We start from the raw sequence: 20944 nt of genomic DNA, 5'->3' as shown, positions 1-20944 counted from the left end.
TACCCAGTACGAACACTTTGATAGCCCTTATTTAAATCATTAAGGTCTTAAAGTTGTGAAATGCTCTAAAAGCCGAATCCAGAGTTATTTTCTCACTCCATTCATTTGACTGACAGAGGAGGCGGGGCTTAAGGGAAAACTCAACTGCGCATGCTCTATGGGCCCACATACGGGTACTTTTTATATTTTTATTCTACAATTCTTGGTAAAACAATTCAAAATGTAGCTAATAAAATACAAATTTCAACCCATTTTTCATAAGATAGAGATTGTCTTTTATATTGAACCTTCCTGTTGTTCCAAATTTAATAATTGGGTGGGGAAAATGTGTGCTTTTAAATTAGTTTCCAGGCCAGCAGGGCTAAAAGTTAATTAAAGACTTTGGGGTAATTTTATTGGTATCACTGTTTCAATGTTTTATGATTCTGTGATATAAAGCTTTCTGTTTCTTTTATAACTTATTTTATTTGTACTCATTGTTATTGTTATGTATCTAGTCTTGCTCTTTGTATCAGGGGTAGACCAGGGGTAGACATATAAAGTAATTAAGGAAGAGGATTAGGGTCACATGAGAATTTATTTTGGGATGTGACCAAAAGTAAAAAAATAAATTAGTTCTGACTCAAATAATGTCAGAGCCAAAAAAGTTCTACATACAAAATAAAAAAAATAAAAATACATTTCATATTAAAATATATTTTAAATGCAAAATCAGCCTTTCTATTCATAATGTGTTAATTAGTGCTATTATATTGTTTTAATAATTGGTAAAAATGTTCAAAAATTGGGTTTGGAGTCAGCCCATTTCTTTGTATGAATACGACATTTCCCAAAATTAAATTAACTGTACACTAAAAAAAAAACTTCAATGAAGGGTAGATAAAAAATAATGTCTCCATCCTGGAATAATCTCTCATACATTCATAGAATAAATAAATACATAAATGGCAAATAGGCTACTTGTAATGTATATTATCCTGTTCCTGTAAATTATTATTATCATTTTGAGCTTCATGCGTCACTTAGCATCTCTCGGAGTCCCGCCTTTAAAAGCTGGATCCTTTCCTCTCTCCATACTTCCATGCTGCTGCCTGCCTACGTACCGAGAGAAACGAACCAGTGAGCAGCCACCCAGTAGAGGAGGGAGGGCAGAGGAACAGGAAAAAAACGAGTGGAGTGGAGAAAGAGAGGAAGAAGGAGCAGCGTAGTTTAGCCTGAACCCGTCGACAGGAACACAAGTTTTGACTCACGGCGACGCTGACTGAGCCTGTTGTTAGAAACCCTCTGAAAGCAGGTAATTCTTTGCACACTTTTTCACCGCCATGTTGGCACTCTTTCCTTAACTCATTCAATGAAAATGCCATGAACCAGGAAGCACGGGGTGGCTAGTTAACTGCTTATTCATGACTGTTTTTAAATGCTATTTTATCATGTATTTCTGCACTTTTGTAAAGCTCTTTGAATGATGTTGAAAGGTGCTATACAAATAAACGTGCCTTGCTTCAGATGGGTGGACACCTCCTGAACAGATTTTTTTTTACCGAGGTTTAGTTCACTTTTTTACAGCACTTAACTTACATTATATAATGTATTCGACTCTAACATACGTGACATTTGAGTTACATGTTCGTTTTTAAATTCAAATTATAGCCGTTAAACTAAAAAAGCCATAACGGTTGGTGGTGGCAGGAAGTGATTTGCGTGAATGAGTTGCAAAAAAAAAAAGAAGGGTCTGTTTAAGAGTTCAAGTTGGATGAAAATGAGATTTAAGTAATTGCACCCTTATTGGACACCGGATGAGTTAATGTGTATTCATAATTTGTGGTTAAACTTTTTCGGTTGGTGGGAAACGGACGCTGTGTGTGGCCAGTAATATGTCTGGCTCGCGGGCATGACGTCACTGGTTTACCGGTGGACTTCAAAAAAAGGAAAAGGCGCTGTGCTTCTTCTCGGGTCATCTGCATGTCTGACTTTTCTTTCTGTTCAACCCCGATGCTTATACCGGGGCCTTTGAAGGGGTTTCAATGGGCCCCCAAGCAAATACATTTGACTGTGTCACAGATTTAGTTGGATACTGCTTTGACCAGTTGGTTGAAAGTATGGGAAGCAACTTGGTACATTTACTCGAGTACTGTACTTGACATTGTGTGCTACTTTAAACTTCGAGGCTACTTTACAACAGTTTGGAGTCGAATATTGCACTTTTGGTTCCTCTGCATTACTTAACTACATTAGTTACTCTGCAGGTTCATACCATTATTTAAAAAAAAAATGAATGAATTATGATTAAAATAAATAAATAATGGATTAATTTACCTGGTGATATAAAAAGTCATTACATTGAGCTCCACCTCTACCTGCTGCAAAACTAAAATGATGTTTAATAAATATTTGTACTTTTAAGTACCTAGTATTTAGATTCTAGTACTTTTACTTAGGTTTAACATCTAATTACTACTTCCTATAATCAGAGTTGTTGACCTTTTGTGCACTCTTAATTGAACAAAATCACAAGGGTTGGAGGATATTCTGAAAATGTAATATAAATATTTGTTTGTCCTTACTTGTAATATATATTTTTTTTTAGTCACCCATGGAGTCTTTCAAACATGAGTGAGGAGTGACCACCCAAAATGACTAATACATATTACAGAGTTGCATAAGAATGTAAAACATTTGCATACAGCTCAATATTGGACCCGAGAAATATAAAAGGAAAATGTGTGGGTTTTAAAAATACCCTTCATAAAACACGTTTTGGATGTGGCCTTTGAATGCCTGACATTACGAAGTGTTTAGACAAAAAACATTTGGCATGCATATTGCTCCAAGCCTAGGGTGCATGATGCATTGGCACTGGTTCTGATATCAGCCAGGTTTCAGAATGCCAGGCTGGAAATCACCAAGTTTGTCTTGTAATTACAGTGTGGCCAACTCTGATGAACAGGCAGCATGCATGTTTTTGTATTGCAATTTTTATGGAATATATCAATATCAAGCCAAGTCATTTTTAAATGTAGTAGTGGCCTTTTATGGCTGTAAAGACTTTGAAGACACCATTGACTTTTAGACCCCGGATTTAGAAAATATAACAAAAAGAACTTCAAAGAGGGATCATATTGTACTGATATAATTACATAAGCAAATGTGAAATAACTATATAGATCAAACAAAATCACAGTATGAGTAGGACAAAGTACACACTTATTGTAACATTAAGAAAACCGTTAGAATAACATCTGATTATTGCAGTGTTACCCATTAACGGGAAACTAACCTTTAATTGAGGCTAATACCAATGCATGTCTCGGCTAACCCACTTCATGTTTTTATGAAATATGTCAGACTTTCTCCAGATCTGTAAAAAGTGTCACATTCTCACTGTGCACACCTGTTTGTTTTGTCTGCGCAATTGCTGTTTGCTCTGTTTGATGGCACATCATTGTGTTTGCACTCTGGTAAGCAAACAGTCTCTGGTATGCTAGCACGCCCTGCTGACATTGAGGCTAGCAAAGGCTCTGACTGAGGTTTAGTACAAAAAAACATGCATTAACTCTACCTGCAGTCAAACTGGGCACCCAAACCTGCTTCTCATTGTGTGATGTGTTGGTAGGAGTGTGTGTGTGAGCGGCACTTTTTTTGTAGTAATCATAACCATACTCTTACAATCAGCTGATGCCAAGAAGCTATTAAAAACACAGTATGCGCTCACCACAATTAATAACATTTTGTTTCCCCAGCGATTGTGCAAACGACTATTCATGCTGAAAAAGTTATTGCAATATCGGAGAACAAACCGCACTTTGTTGGCAGTCATATGTTCCATGTTGTGTGCTTTAGAAAGCCATATCAGATGTAGCCTTAAAAGGGCCACATTGGGGGACACATGTCATATCCTGTTGTTGTACCTCGAGTCATAAATCAAGTTCTAGTAATGAATTGTGCAATGGCTTTCTCTGGAGGCCAGTTCTTCTCGTGTAGTGCCAGTTACAGCAGTGTTATGAAGACCCCTGCAGAGATCGTTACATTCCTTCAGCCGTGTGTCAGCAATGTCCAAACTCTGGGCCCCCGGGAGAGGTGTGTACTGTTGGATAGGCCAAATTAAACGCAGACATCTTAAAATGTGAACAAGAGGCCCAGGCTGTTCAAGCTTCCCAATATGACAACGTCTCAAGGGAACATGCCTGTGGATGTTCTAGGTTTTATTGAAGGTAGTTGGTAAGATTGTGTGTTTTTAGAAAAGGAGTTTATCAAATGGAGGGCCGTGTAACACACACACAACACAGGGATGTTTATTGGGATGAACTCTCGAGGATGTCAAACATTTCTAATCTTTTATCTGTTAGGTTTGTGCCCTTCTAACTGCATTTATAGGTTAAATCAAGCGTTGAGTTCAGATAGTCAGGATAAGAGGAGAGAAGCCCTTAGGGTGACAGGCTGGAAAGACTTTTAAAAACCTGCTGAACTTGAGCTACAACTGAAACTATTTGTGGAAAGATAATTGGTTAATTGTTGGTCATTTTGTAAAGCAAATATGCAAAGAATTCACTCGCTCCAGCTTTTCAAATGTGAAGCTTTTCTTGTTTTCTTTCTTAGTTGGTTGTTAACGGAATGTTATTGGCTTTTGTGCTATTATTTGGAAAAGACATGTTGTTTTAACACTTCAGCGAGGCTTCTTTTTGGGCATGTGCTTCTCCTGTTTGGCATTTAGATTTCAGTCTAAAAAAATATTTGAAAGACTAATCAGAAACAAAAAGAGCCGTTGGTTGCAACCCTAATCTGCGCCAACTACTTCTACAATAAAGTACAATATGTCAGTTGCACCATGCCAATTTTCTTTTCCGAGTACATCACTCAGGCTTCTTCTAGTGCTACTTAAAGATACTTTCCAAATATGGATCTGTTTTGGTTCCTATAATCTTTTAATGGTTTTAAATGGCATATATATCCAATAGTGTTTGGACAAAAAGATCCACTTAAAAATGTATTGACTTAAGATATCAATGAAGACAGTATTGAGATGAAACATTAACAACAAACAATGTCGGTTGCATCCCTAATGTCCGCCAACTTCTTCAACAAAATACATAATGTTAACACTTCAAAGGAGGCTTCCAGTTGGACTTTCCCCAGTTTCTTTTCTGAGTATATCGCTCAGGCATTTTCTAGCCATACTTAACTCTAGTAATAAATGTCGTGGATGATTGCTGGGCGGTGAAGCGTCATGCTTCTCCTGGTTTCCTACACAGTCAGCTGAGATTCATTCATGCAGGCAACACATTCCAGTCAGAGCGGAGACTGTTAAGATCCTCCATTAACCATGGCAGAGCTGATCAGGACTTTTCTCACTATGTGGTCAGAGTCTGGCTCATAGTCCTCGTACTGGCTCAAATTCACTGAGTAAATAATAATAATAATAATAACATCTTTTTTTCTTATAAAGTTGTTGATGCGAAAGAGTTGGATCTTTTTACTTGAGTAAAAGTAAGAATACAACAGTAAAAAAAATAGTAGCAAGATATACTTGATTACAAAAGTTCTCATGAGGTATGACTCCTTTAATGCATTAATAATCTGAATCTGCAAAGTAGCTACTAACTAAAGCTGTCTAATAAATGTAGTAAACTAAAAAGTACAATATGGATTTCTAAAATGTTGTGGAGTTGAATCATAAAGTAGCACAAAGTGAGAATACTCAAATGAAGTACAAGTACCCTGAATTTGAACTAAAGTACTAGAAAACGTAGTAGCATTTCACCACAGATTACAAGTAAAAAGTCCAAAACAAGTTGAACAGCATGTTGAAGTGTCCTCAGTCTGAACGGTTGGGCTGACTGCCTGAGGATAGATCTGCGCAGTGTGTTTTGGGTTTCCCCATTTCCTTTCGCTGCCGTTTTATTTCTTACATTTCCTCGTTGTGTCTTGGCCTCCTCTTCTCTGTGCCCTTTACTCCCGCCTGTGTTCCTTCATTTCCTCGACCCCCCCCACCTCCTGCCTCTTTTCTTCTGTGTTTGTCTTGCTTTCCTCCATCCTCCCCCTCACAGCACCTGTAAGGTTACAATGAGGGCCGAACAATAGCAGGAAATGGTTGCACTCTGACTCGGATTAAAGCAATGCCTTGTTCAGATTTCTGATCACAGACTTTGACCTGGCCTCTTGTGACGGATACTTGCGGCTCTCCAGATAATTCAGCTTTCTGTTTTGTGGCACCAGTGATGAGGTAATGCTCGATCGGTGATTTCCGACCTCTGCGGTGGAGGTTAAATGAACCAACTTCCTGTTTGTTTAAGAAGAAGTCATAGTCAGCACTTGGCGGTGAATTTCCCCACGTTACTTCCTTGTAGAAAATAGTTGAAGGTGGAAGTCTCTTTATTGATGTTTTTATAGGGTTGAATAATGCAAGAAACCGATATTAAAGTGCATTTATGTTTTTTCTCTGCTACTTGTAGTGCTGCTAAAGTATATCACTTTGCTTGTTGAATCAAAAAAATATCCTGTTTCTGACATTGAACTGAACACGAGAGGCACTAATAAATTATATTTCAAAGCCAATTTTAAAGAGTGCTCGTATTTGAATCGCCCTACCTGAGGACACGATTATGACGTAAAAACCTTATTTTATATCGTATGAGCATATATTATTGTTCAGTTTTAGTTGATGTAACTCAGCAATGCATTTGTACAGGTTATCCAAATGATATTTTAAAGTAAAGTCATGCATTTATTCAGAAGCAGAGACCCCATAATGACCCCTTATGACTGAGGCGTTTGCGGTAAAACTGGGTTGTATTGCTGTACAAGTAAGGAAGTAGACTTTGTCTGTGGTTGTGTGTCTGTGGGTGTGTGTGTGTGAGCTGCACACCTGCCATGTAATACCATAGAAAAGTAGTTGCACAACACATATTCTGCACACTAATTTTTGCACTTTGAACTTTGAAACATGCTGTGTAATGAGTCTTCTGTCTACCATTTGACGGTTTATTCCCATGTCAGTCCAGAATTGTGTTGCACACCAGATGTCCAGGATGTGGGACTAACATGTGGCTACTTGGATGTCACTGAGTGTCTGATGAGAATGAGTGCCCTAGGTAGAGATAACAAGTGATGTAAAGGTCAAGAAGAGTCATCCAAAAGGGTGAAGTATCATTGTCTGGTGATAGGATAAAAAGTTTAAGTTCATGTGAGCAGATGGGATGACTTCATCTTAGATTTATTTCACTGCTTCTGTCAAAAATAAAAGACATGGCCGGGCCAGTTTAGCATTCCTCAGAAAATAAGCAATGCTGACAAATTGAAATGTGTATCTTAACTCCCCTCTGCATTCTTTCACCGTCTGGCGCTTACGTAACCACCTATCTATCCAAGTCAATACTGTGGAGTGTTCCAGTAAAAGGGCATTCTGGTGCAGTGCGGTATCTGCTCTGTTTTGGCAAATAACCAGTCAATCGTGTGTTCGATGGTGCACTTGGGTAGCTGTTTGAATGATAGATGTGGAATTTGTTCTATGACTCGGACCATAATGTGCTTATCTGACCAACACCCAAGTTCAAATTGGCCTCAATGACATTTACCTTTTGAATTGTGTAAACCAGGAAGTAGTTCACTAACTCCCATTGATAACACTTTTGAAATATGAAGCTAAAAGAAATGGACATACAGTTCAAAGGGGCTAAAGTAATGCAGATTAAGTCCAAACATCTCGAGGCGCCTCCTGTTGTAAATGGTAGATGGCATAGATCAGAGTGAAATCGGATCCCGGTCGGGCAGGAATGTGAAAAGTACTGTTTAAAGTGTCTGTCATGCCGTGCAGCTATTTTCCAACAAGGGCCTAATTTGCTTCTCACAGCGTGTGCTCGCAGAGAAACGCCACCTTCCCTCCTCCTCGAAAGACTCGACAAGTTCCACAAATGGCAAAATAGTTTTCTTACTTTGTCATTTCCTCTTCCTTCCCCTCTTGCCCCACCCTTCCCACTTCTAGAGAAGGAGGGCGAAGGGGAGAAAGGGAAAGTACTGACGTGTGAGACCATAATGAGTTTTGACTGACTCGGTACCTTGCCAGTCCGCGGCTGGCACCCACTCTCGCTTTCAAGAGACTCAGTCAGTAAATCAGTGGACTGAGGGGGTTAACAGTGGTCAAGCCAAGAAACAACAGTCCTGACACTTAAACTGGAGAGTGGTAGTTTGAAATGTGAGGTGTCTGTTGCAGGCTTGTGAGTCAGACTGCTAAATGTCCAAATTGGAGCTGAAACTCTTAATTGATTGTCAGAAAATGAATGGGCAAATACTGTATGTTGCGTTCCTTTTTAAAAGTACAATGTTTCAATTTGATTTTACTTAATAGCTTTTGGGGTTGGCCAAAATATCGCTGAAAGGTTACGTTGATTGTCAGTAATTGTATGAGCAAATACTGTCAATTAATAATCCTGTAAAAGTACAAAACATTCCCTAGTTTCAAAAAATTGTTTACCGAATATCTTTCAGTTTTGGCTTGTTGGTCGGACAAAAAGACACTTTGAAGAAGTCACCTTGAGGTTGACTTTTCAATCATTTTGTTAATCTTAAAACTAATTGGCAGATTCATTGATAATGAAAATTGGTTGCACTACGTGACGTGACTGCAGCTAAAATAGTGTCTGCATTTGTATATTTGTATATAGATAATCCTGTAAAAGTACCTAACATTCCTTGGTTTCAAATTGAGCATCGTCTGACAGTATGAAGACGTCATTTCGAGGATGACTTTTTAAGCATTTTTCTCTGTTTTCTATACATGCTTAAGCCATTAGAATGCAGCAACAGATGGTTTTCAGTTGACGTGTTAATGGCGACCAACACGTCTACCTGCAGTTTGAGTATAATGGTAAAACAAAGCAAGCTAAAACAACACCCAAGTTTTTTTTGCCTGTTCATTTTCCCTTCTTGTTTTTGCCAAACAACAAAGCTACTCTCATGAGAAATGCGCTCCAAGTCAGTAAATCATTCGCTTGTTGGGGGGGGGGGGTTACAGTTTCCAAGCCAAGACCCAAGAGTCCTGACACTTGAGCTAGAGATTGGGAGTATTTGCTGGAAAGAGTAAGATAAACATTGGAAGCCGACAACAGGCTCGGCCAAAGCCAGCTGCGATGTTGTGATGGGATGCAGTTGGTGCTGCAGCGTCATTGACTTTTCAGGCATTCTATTAATATTCCTGTCAATGGGGCCGTCAACACAGCACAGCTGGTTTATAGGTTCCCTTCGCTGGGTTTGACTTCACATGGTCATGCAGTGGTAGAGGTTGTTTCGACTCCTGGTTTTTACAGGAAGAGTCACTGAGGTGGAAAGGAATGAAAGGCAGAGTCCGACTGATGGATGTATGGCCTGAATGTTATAAAGACCTAGGTCGAGGCGCCTTCCAAATGGGACAACCGGGACTAAAAAGGACATTCAATTCTCGCTTTTTCCTTTTTTCCCCCCTTCCTATCCTGGTTTCTCCTACGCTTCTTTCTCAAAGTCCAGGCCACTGCATCACTTCCTCTGTTCAACCACATTCTGGCCTCGCGTCTGGTTTCTAAAACGGGCTTCGGTCCTCTCTTCCTTGTGATATTTATTTGATGGTTCTGCTTTTCCCGAACACAGCTAACTCTGTATTCATATGGTTATTTTGATTACAGAAAATAGAGTAGTACTGCAGCAATGAATAAGTACATCATTAGAAAATACCAAGAGGGCCATTGTTTTCCTAAATCACAAAATATCAAATGCAAGAAAACGTAACCCCCTTTGAGTGAGGTATGTTTCTCATTTGGGCCTTTTTAGAATACAGCCTAATCCTTTACCGGTGCCTCTGTCAGGTTTGATAACGTTCAAGGATTTTGGCCCATGGCTTGGTTTCGAGGTGCCATGGGTTCAATTAATGAGTAATCCTTGTTATGATTATCTCCCAGCTAATCTCATCGTAAATGGGTCTCGCCAGAATAGATAGTGGATGCTTTCACAGCCGAGCGTCTTGCAAAGTGACAAGAAGCCTTGATTCTTACGGGATTATGGAGTTGGCTGGAATCTGAGCCAGGGAAGCAGGGGGGGGGGGGGGGTGCCTCTATGCACACTGTTCTATCTCAAAGTCAACATCCATGTCTTACTATAACCCTCCGCCTACACAAGGGAAAGGCCTTCGATTTCTTTATCCCTCTTTTTTTTAAACTTTCAATATAGAACAGCGCAACCTAGAATAGCTTCTGGTGTAATTTTAGTCCTCAAGCTACTCTCCGGAGAGGTGGTTGGAAGTGTGTCACTGAGTTATCTGTGGCAAGCGTCGGACTGAGGCAGATATCAACAGACTTTACTACACATATTGTACCTTGAACTTGAATTGATTGGTAGAAAAGTAATGGGTAAATATTGATCATGTAAAAGTACCAACTATTACCGATTTTCTAATTGATTATCATCAATATCTTTCTGGTTTTGCCCTATTGATGAGACGATAATATCATTTGAAGTTGGGTTATACTGATTTTGTGATATGTGACGATGTATCCCATCTGTATACATTTAGGATATCCCAGTTTTTTGTAAGTTTGTGCTGCATTTTTAAATGTGTTACACTAAAGTAAATCACATTTTCTGTATTTCTCAGACTTGTAGCTTTTCTATTCGTTGCCTTTACTTGCAAAGTCAATGAATCCTCATTACTGACGATTATTTATCAAAATAAATATTTTTAAAAAGCACCGATAGTCAACACTACAATATCGTCCCCTATCGATTGAAATATTTGGTCCAAAATATTGTATTATCTTCATATTGTCCAGCCCTTATTTGAAGACATGATCTTTAGGCGGACTTTTAATTAAAGGTAATTGCATTCAAAGCAATTAATGTGAAAAATTATTGGCTGATTAATTGGTAATGAAAACAACCCTTTAGTTGCAATACACGCTTAATCCATTAGACTGCAGCAACAGATGGTGTCTGTGTTTGTTAGAAATGTTTAATTTGCTTCTTTTATGGCGTCTATGATGCATACCTGCACCTCGAGTACAATGATAAAAGCAAACGAGCCTTAGCAACACTCATCTTTAGGCGTGTTCTTCTCTTTGTTCTTGCTTTTGCCAAACAACAAAGCTACCGGGATTATCATCAGCCATGGCTCGGATTCAACCCAGCATGAGGCCAACTTATCCCAATGTAGTGGAGCGAGTAATGCAGCGAATTTTAAAGGATCATGGGAACGTACACAAAGGAAATGAGAGCACTTAGGTCTGTTCGATGCATGCAGCTCTACTGCCAGATGATGCTGATCTCCCATGAGTGATGAAACTCCTAAAGGCACACATGACTGCCGGTGTGATGGGAGGGGGAAACGGGAAGGAAAGCCATACAATAAGTCTGAGAGATGTAAAGAGGGGGAGGGGGGGGCAGGCATTGAGAAATGTTAGGAATGCTGCTGCTCCCTGATAAAGGGTGAGTACGGGAGGAATGCGACCCTGAAAAGACTGCATCAACAGAGAGGAGGAGGGGGGTGTTCGGAGGGTGCCAGCTGAGAGGTAAAGCAGGACTAATTTGCCCCACATTCTGTTCAGGATGGGGTCCATATTAGAGATGAGTTTGGAGGCGGGTGTAGCTGTGATGGACGTCAGCTGTAGCGCAGTCTGATGGAGGCATGAGGGAGGCAGGGGTCATGAGAAGAATGGCTCTCGCTCTGCTTTCTTTCTCACAGTTCGGGGTTAATGTGCCGGAACAGACGGGGCCGACATAACCCTGTTAAACGCAGCAACCTCTTCCCTTTGCTCTCAAGGGTCGGACACTTTTTTTTTTCAGTTCAGATGAGGAAAGCTGTTTGTATGGACTGCATTTTGTCAGGAGCATAGTTGATGATATTGAGGATCAAAGTTGGAGATGGATGAATATATGGGTCAGTTCAATTTATTTGATTGTTCGGGCAGAAAAATTGGAAACGAAATTAAACTTTTTTTGACTATTGTGATTATGTTTTGCAATATAAGTGAGAATCATAATAATTGAAGCGCTCACATTATCCTTGAAAAAAATATAGTAAACTTATATTAAGAATCTTTTGGAGATTAAGTTTAAATTATGAAATGACCTGTAGGTTGACCTTCTCGAAGTTAATCCAATGTTTTTCCCCTATTCATTCAAATACACATCTGCTCTTTAAACAAATTTTCCTGCATTTAAACTAACTTCTGCAGAGTTGTGTAAAGGCAGTATTTATTTACTGATGTTGAGCAAGAGACTTGGCACGGAAACCTCGCCCCACTGCCAACAATGCGACGCAAAAAACTCTCGGAGATATGAAACAGTGCCAGCTGATATTTATCATACATACGGTTAAATGTTATGCTGGGTTGAACCTGACCTCTGCTGTTATGCAAAAAAGCCTCTCAGTGGTCACTAATTTTTTTTTATTGGAGGTGAGACAATTCCAAAAAAGGCCAACCACCCTAGTGCTGCTGTGAAAACACTGTCATTCTCCCGCCGTGTAGGAATTATAATTGGGATGGTCTCCTCGCGGTCAGTGAAAGCAAACCATGATCAGTTAATTGCCCGATTGTCTCTTCCCTCGCTGTAGTTGGGTGTGTCGGCTCAGATCTCTTTCTTCCTCTTGCTCCAAACTGGTCGCACTGGTCTAGCCACTTTCTATATGGGTTAACCCGCAGCACTCCCCGTCAACAACATGCTTTGTGTGGGAGCTTTCAGAAGTGTATTATAGGAGCAGCAGCTTGTGCGGAGCTTGTTGTCTACCGTATATGCCTTTACATGATGTAGTTGTATAAGAAATTAGCAGTGTAGTTGATTATGCATTTGACATCAACAATTAGTTTAAGTTTACTGCAATTCTTATGAGAAACTTTATGTAGTTGCCTCCCAAATCATCATGTCTTGCAACACAACAAGGAAAGAAATATTTGTGAAATGAACTGTTTCAATATGCAAATTGCAGGAGGGGATTTTTGTCACTTCTTTGGTGTTGCAGAGTTGTTCCGGCATTCGACTAGTACAGTATTTTACAGACATAAGAAAACATATTTGTTCGGTACAAATCACACTTCATTGCCTCCATTAACCATTGACTTTCTGAACGGTTATAGAAGCCTGTTGGAAGGTTTGCTGCCTAGTGAATACACACCTCCACTGCTACCTATTGATTGTAGCTAGTATCCATGTAAGGGGATAGGAATGTATTCTAATGTTTTTTTTTCTATTGACACAACCGAAATCTGTCTAAAAAAAACAAACAAGGGAAACGAAAGATAGGCTACCACGAGAGAGAGAACGTGACCAAGGCTATCACGAGAGACAGAAAGAACGTGACTAAGGAAAACCACTCTATTAATAATTGAGTAAATGCGGTCATGTTCTACAGATGGTCATCACTTCTTTAGGTTACAGTAAATGACTAAGGGCATGATGAGTGGTGTTGTATACCCCACTTGTTCTCTTATCTTGCCTTTTACTGCTTCGATCCTTTATCTTTATGGTTTCTCCGAGGAAGAAATAAACGCAAATGGCAATGAACAAAGGGGACTTTTGTTTCCTGATGAACCTACTGGGTTTAGTCCCTGGAAGTGTTTAGTTGATAAGGGCCAGGCAGAGGTTTTCGTTATCTCTCCAAAATCACCCACAGCCAACTCCCCTCCCCTAACCGCTTCTGAGCAGATACCCAACCAACCATGGTAATGACAACACAGACATGCTGCCTTCCCACCAGCAGACAGTTATTTGATCACTCCGAAAAACTGCAATATAATCTTAAATCTCTGCTCCTCCCCGGGTCCAGCCACTGGAATTTGTATTTATTGCTCACAGCAGTTTGCAAAAGAAGTATCGCAGAGCCTTGCTCGACATGGTTGTGTTTTATGTCGACCCGTCCTCACTACAGCAAACTCTTCCTGCCGTACATCCCATCAGTGGAGACTTGAGCATTCCTCAGAGATTGCATGTGAAGATGAAAGGGTAGCAAAGGTCTGGCCCTGAACACGAAACACATCCCTCTGCCTGCTTTGCTGCCAGATTTTATTGAAGACGTGTCGCAATGCCAAGGCTTTCCACAGGGTGCTGGAGCAGCAAGCCAGTTGGAAAAAAGAAACCACACATTTTGGATATTAAAACCCAAATTTGGTGGCCCCTGGCATGTTCCAAGCCACTATTGCACGCATTATAGGACATTTTAAACGTCTCAAATATAATGTGAAGAAGAGGCACTGTTACTTTGACATCATTGCCTGTATAAGTGTGTGTTTGCAATGCGTCTTGGATGGTTCTGCTGCTGTATAAATCAAGATCATTTCTTCATTCACTAAGCCCATAAACGCCTGTGGAGTATATTGGAAATGCATTACTTTCAGTTTCCAAACTGCTGGCACCAGAGTTTCCCCAAGTATCTCCTGTCTGTGCGATCAATGCAGTTCTTAATGTGTTTTTCTCATCAATTATTTTTGTTATCTACAAAGTACACTCTCTTTTCGATGGCAGTACACAACCATCTGACCCATACATATTCAAAATAGGAATGTGGGTGTGGCCCGATACATATGGGACGTTACTCAATGGTCATATTCGAATTGTTTGAAGTGAGGCTAGTGGTTGGAAAATATACACACATTACAAATCATCTAACTTGTAATCAAACCTTAGATTTAAATATTGTTTGAGATAGATATTTAGAGTTGAACAATTCAGAAAAAATAAGTAATTGCAATTATTTTTGCCTGATATTGCATTATGATTTCACAATATCGAGGAGAATGATAACTTTTTGGAATTTTTATTGAAAAATATATTAAAAATAATCATTTTGTTTGTGAAAAGGGGATCTGTACAAAACAAGGATTTCATATCCTGTGTTCTCATATTTTTCAGTTACCAAAAATGTCATTGTGATTTGCATATTCCACTAGTCCATATTGCCAATTCAAAGACATTTTGATTACCGGTAGTTGTGGACCCCTAATTGATATCTACATTTCTGACTACTGTTCATGACAACACACATTTTCATTAACAAGAAACACTCTCTCTTCAGTTAGTATGCTCCAAACATCTGGAACAAACTCCCAGAAACCTGCAGGTCTGCTGTATCTCTTACTAGTTTTAAATCCAGGCTGAAGACTTCTTTTTGCTGCTGCTTTTAATTGAACTATTCATATCTCACACTGCACTGTAACTTTTATCCATGTATTTATTTTGATGTTATTTTATTATCTTTGCTTTTTAATGACTGCTTTTAAAATGCCATTTTCTGAATGTCTTTCATTTTTGTAAAGCACTTTGAATTGCCTTGTGTTGAAAGATATAAATAAACTTGCCTTGCCTTCCTCTCTCTGTAAACAGCTACCATGTCGGCCGCAGACAAGTTCCTGTACGTGGACCGCAACCCGGTCAACAACCCTCTGGCTCAGGCCGACTGGGCCACCAAGAAGCTGGTATGGGTTCCCTCGGAGCGCCTGGGCTTCGAGTGCGGCTCCGTGAAGGAGGAGCGCGGCGACGAGTGCGTGGTGGAGCTGGCCGACTCTGCGAAGAAGGTCCGCGTCAACAAGGACGACATCCAGAAGATGAACCCGCCCAAGTTCAGCAAGGTGGAGGACATGGCCGAGCTCACCTGCCTGAACGAGGCGTCGGTGCTGCACAACCTGAAGGAGAGATACTACTCTGGGCTCATATACGTGAGTACGCAGCCTTCAAGGGTGCACAATCGTAATGGAGTTGTACGATACAATAATACTTTAATGGTCAGATCAAGTCTGAAATGCTCCTTGCATCACAGCAGCTCCATGTGTCACATCAACAGACAGATATCAAGCACAACACATGAGAAACAAACAACAAGCATTTAACATAACGGCACGATCAGTGAGAGAAAACCTGCTCAAAGAGCTTTCAGCGTGCTTTTGATCTGGATTCTGCTCTGTAGCCTGACCCTGAACGGCTCCAACGACAAAAAGCCAATGAGATTTTACCATTTGATTTAGCAGAAACAACATCTGTGGCAACACGTGTTTAGGATGTCCCCACCGCTAAGCTAAAGGTGGCTTATGTTGCGCATGATTACGTTTAGTTTCAGTTAGAAACTTGTTAGCAACCGGTGTTTTAGATTCACCAGTGGGGTATTTACTGACATATTTATTGTCATAGAACAAAAAATCTCTACAGACCGTATTTCATGCATCTAAACAAAAACACATTCCAGAAACCATTGACTTTGAGACGAGGAAACTAGATGTGGTAAAATGTTAACTCATCAGATCTTAGATTTTGGAAGTTGCTGTAATTGGGATGAATATATGGGTCAGTTAAATTTGGCCAGTATTAGAATGTTAGGGCATATCCTATTCTATAAGTGGTGTGTTTTCCTAGTTTTAAGTCTGCATCTCAGTAAAGGGATGTCTTTTCCCAATTCTTATCTTTAACCACCAAGTCATTATATCTGGATTACTAATGATAATTTATCAAAGATCTCAATGTGGGACTACTTTGTGAAAGCATCAATAGTCAGCCCAACACAATGGTGAAAATATCAAAGCATTTCCAAATAAATATTGTGATATTTGATATTCCCCGAATAGCCCAGCCCTAGTTTGAAGAATTTTCTTTTTAATTGTTACAAACTCCCCTCTGGCTTAAAGAAAACAATCTGTCATGGCCTGTCTCCAAACCATTTAATCTCCTAATTATCTCATTAGGCTCCATTGTTCAAGACAAACCATTATACGCAAATTGTCACTGCAAAGAAACTCTGACATCTGTTAAATATGCGAGCATTTCTCCCCCCTGCACCCCGTCTTGTTTGCTCTCCCTGTGTTTGGAGTTATCTTGTAAACAGGAAGCTGCCGGGAACAATGCACCATGAGAGATGTGAGACAAATAGTTAGAGAAGTAGAAGGATGGGCGTCCATTTCTTTTGCATCGATGGACATGGAATGTAAATGTGTTCCAACTGCTATTACTTCCGCCATAATTAATGTTTTTTATCCTCATGTGGTGGGGCTGGGAGTGATTTGGTCTCTTTGATTGTGTTTAGTGTGACCCGGTCATATCAACACAGGCCTGTTGTCGGAGTCAGTGCGTTACACTAAACCACCAATCCGTCACACACAGCACTACACACCACACCACACACACCAACACACACACAACACACACTACACACCACACACACCACACACACCTAACACACCACACACACACACAACACCACACACACACAGCAGACTCACGACCCCGTCTTAACTCTATGAGAGGTGACCTAAGGACAGCACGACCGGGACTAGATGAATGGCGTGACTCCTTTCAAGAAGAGACGTCGACAAAATAAAAATAGAGACAATAACAATTAAGTTTCTACTCGGCACCTTTTTTTGTTGGGCTGGCGGAGGACATTTGCCTGGTGCGGTAAGGCGGTTTGTAGTCGGGGGGGAGTAATTTGTCGCCGTGGGACGTCGTCAGTTCGTCTCCCGCCGAAAACGGAAATTTGCGGCCATAATCGATGGAATAGTCACGCGGTGCGAGGGACAGTGGGGTGAGAGAATCGGTGGGGTTTAGAACGCCTCAAGATTTTTATTGTCCTGCCCACCCTCCCACCCTCGCGACCCCCCCCCCCCCGTTTAAAACTTTTCTCAATGGCAACCAAAATTAGGTGTAAATTTTATCGAAAATCGAAAGTCCTCTCGACTCGGAAACTCTAGCTACTAGTTGCTACCAGTTTGCGAAACCTCTCCAGTTATTTGTCTCGAGGCTCAATGAGACTGATATATAGATTACGTATGAATCATTACAGTAAGTGGGGAAGTAACAGCGGTCACTACACCCACGCATACAAGAAAAGACTCGCGACTACTACAACATCATGTCCTATAGTAAAATTTATTTTGAGGAAATGAACGGAGTGATATAGCAAGCTCGGAAAGCGGTCTGACTGTAAAATTCTAACCACGAGGTTATAGACAATAAATTTTATCAACGACGAGGGGAGCGAACAGTCACTTTCCGTTCGATTGATTACCGGCTAGTCGGGCGAGAAGAGGGGGGTAGGGCGGGGTCTAAACGAAGAGTCGTCGAGATGTCGTCGATTTAGTTGACCATCCCAATGAGACCCACGTCGAGGTCAAACTGGCATGTAGTTGATATATCGACGCACCCCGAACTTTACGTTAACGCCCTACCCCATTTTAGTTGACTTATTAACCGACGTGAAAAAACGGAAAACGACCACGAAAACTACAAAATTCCGAGAGATTTCTAAAGTATTAAAGTTCCGAAGCAAAAATTCAATAATCCAAAACGAGCGCGACGACGGACTACAGCCACAAGGAAATCATTACGTAAATAATACAACTTCGCTCTTTAGAACGGTTCTGGAGCTTACCTAAGGTATACAGTAGGTTTCTACATACAGGAAGTACAACTGCTCATGTGACATTAGCCGAATCCCAGACACAAAACTGTTACACGCCCGCCCCCCCCAGCAACTAACGCAATCGCGATGAACTAAAATGCCAACACACAACTCTCAACTGGATGTCTACACCAACTTTACAACTAAGGAAGTCCTATAGAGACGGTCGCGCGGACGTATACACATCCATATGATCGCGAACAACAGGAGAGCCGATATTCCACAGACCAAAAGGCAATAATTAGACCGCACAACGGACCCTATCACAAGCAAGCACCAACGAGCGAGACAAACACACAACCTGAGAGTGAGCGACGTCTCCCGAGACGACCATACACAACGACACACCCCAGCAGGACACATACCGGACGTATTCGCGCACAGAGAGGCAGCTGTTAACCGGACTACGACCACGCCAGTCGGAAAGCATCTGTCATGAGAGAGCGGTGCATATTTATCCTCTCATGAGAGTGCACGCGATATACACACACAGTAGACAATGTAACATAACACCCCACACACCTGACCACTCGCGCAGTGCCGTAGTGAACATCCACAGCGACAGCTAGACATCCACTATCTCGACACGCCCGACCTCCCACCGAACACAATCCAACGAACACGACACTATCCTACTACAACGACACATCATCGTACATCTACCGACATCAGACCGACTCCATTTCACGACAACATACACTAACACCATCACACGAACAACACAGGAACAATAACAGTAAGAGACAGACACAGTGTTCCAATTTACGTCGACGTCTTCAGATTGCGCGATCTGCGCGCCACACCATACTCACACTCTCAGCAACTTGTGACTCTAGCGACACACAAGCACACACACGGAGACGAGCGAGCGAGACGAGCGAGAGACCTAGAGCCACACAGGCACGACGGACCGACACCAATACCTTACCCCACACGAGCGCGACCACACAAACACATACACCCAACACCCGGATCCAGCAGCAGACCAATTCCCAGTCCGGAGCCCTTATGGCCGTGCCTCGTCGCTCCAGAGCGTGACAGCGCACACAGCACACGAGCTACGACAACAACACGACTAGCACGAGCATCGACCACAACGTCGACTACCCTATCTAACCGCACACAACAAACGGAGCACACCAGCGAGCGCGAGCCGACACGACGAGCGACGAGCGGATGGCCGAGACAACAATAAGACTGGTACGAAGAAGTTGATAGCATAAGAGTCTTACCCGTTGCTACTCGGTACTTGTATAGGGAGGCGACAGCACTAAAACACGAGACATCCACGCTGCGTACCAGAGGCGAGAGAACCTTGGTTGTCTCAGGAGCTCTCTTATGCTATCTATGCGACGGCGCTCTATAGTCCTTGACAGCCGGACCCACCATAACCACCTCCTGCGTATGCGAACAGCCACTGCGGTGCAGTACTCATCTCACCCCGCATACCCACAACCCGCACAACGACAGAGCGAGCTCCCACTGATATCGTGTCCACGAGCGATCACACCTGAAATGTAGGATTAATGCATCGATTCCACGACTATCACACAAACAACCTGACACTACTCACAACATAAGTAAACTAAACCTGTGAATCAATCGTGGTGCGAAAAGATTTAAGTGGTCACCCCATAAATACTACATATAACTAAATACAGAACTCTTGTTTTACAGAATAAACAGTACCGCAGATTAATCGGTGTTCTTGGAGATAAAAAGGTCCTCGGAATTGTGATAGTCTGGTTTTTGAAGCTAAAGCAGTAACTTGATTAAAAATTTAGTACAACATAAAGAGATACACACACATCTGTTCCTACTAACACTTCGTCCACTCATTTCCACATGAGTCCCACATCGATGCATCACTAATAACCTATAAATCTGACGAACGAGTGAGTGCACACAACAATTCAACAGAGTAGAAGGACGGTATAGCGAGGACAGAAAATTGCAGTAGCTTATTTTCGCTTCCTGGACTTCCTGACCAACGACACACACACACACCACACACACTTCTCCTCCTAGCTTAGGACACAAGATTTCATGATCCACACACTATAATACTTCTAAAGAGTAACGAACACTAGGAGAACTGACGTACGTACCATACAAGATATTTAATACTCTTACGAGTACCTAGAAGTCGTGACTAAAGATAATAGTCAGAAGGAAGGGAGGAAGTTAGAGATTCTCAGAAGTACTAACATGAGAAGGAAATGAATCATGATGAGGTGGGACGACGTGAAAACTGACTTCTACTAGCTACGCCTTCAGGCCGGATAGATAGCATAGAGTTCCATCCTTACTAGAAAAGACCAAAAACTATTAATTTTAGAAGTGGAATAAGAAAAGGGTATTGAGGTGATGTACAAGGAAAAACACATAGAACGAGGAGGATGGTAGTAGTCGACGTAAGGACCACGACGGGAGGGGTTGTAAAGACATGGTCCGCAGAGAGTGAGACAATATGTGGGCGAGTCAGATTTTCTGAGGTCTCGGGTCTGCCGCGAGGATTGGCTCGCACTCGGACCCAGAGCCTTGTCAAAC

General features: G+C 41.3%; 1 protein-coding gene across 1 annotated transcript; it reads left to right on the top strand.

The window, feature by feature from the left end:
• The first annotated feature begins 1105 nt into the window (after positions 1 to 1105).
• On the top strand, positions 1106 to 16849 carry LOC104950199 (myosin-9-like). Its single transcript, XM_010776688.1, has 3 exons — positions 1106 to 1294; positions 15334 to 15665; positions 16823 to 16849. The coding sequence occupies exons 2-3, from the start codon at positions 15339 to 15341 to the stop codon at positions 16847 to 16849; spliced, it is 354 nt and encodes a 117-aa protein (XP_010774990.1). The 5' UTR covers positions 1106 to 1294; positions 15334 to 15338.
• The last annotated feature ends 4095 nt before the right edge of the window (positions 16850 to 20944 follow it).

This window comes from Notothenia coriiceps, unplaced genomic scaffold, assembly GCF_000735185.1.
Source record: "Notothenia coriiceps isolate Sejong01 unplaced genomic scaffold, NC01 NC01_scaffold00000339, whole genome shotgun sequence".
NCBI lineage: Eukaryota > Metazoa > Chordata > Actinopteri > Perciformes > Nototheniidae > Notothenia > Notothenia coriiceps.
This window is presented reverse-complemented; position numbering and strand designations above follow the sequence as displayed.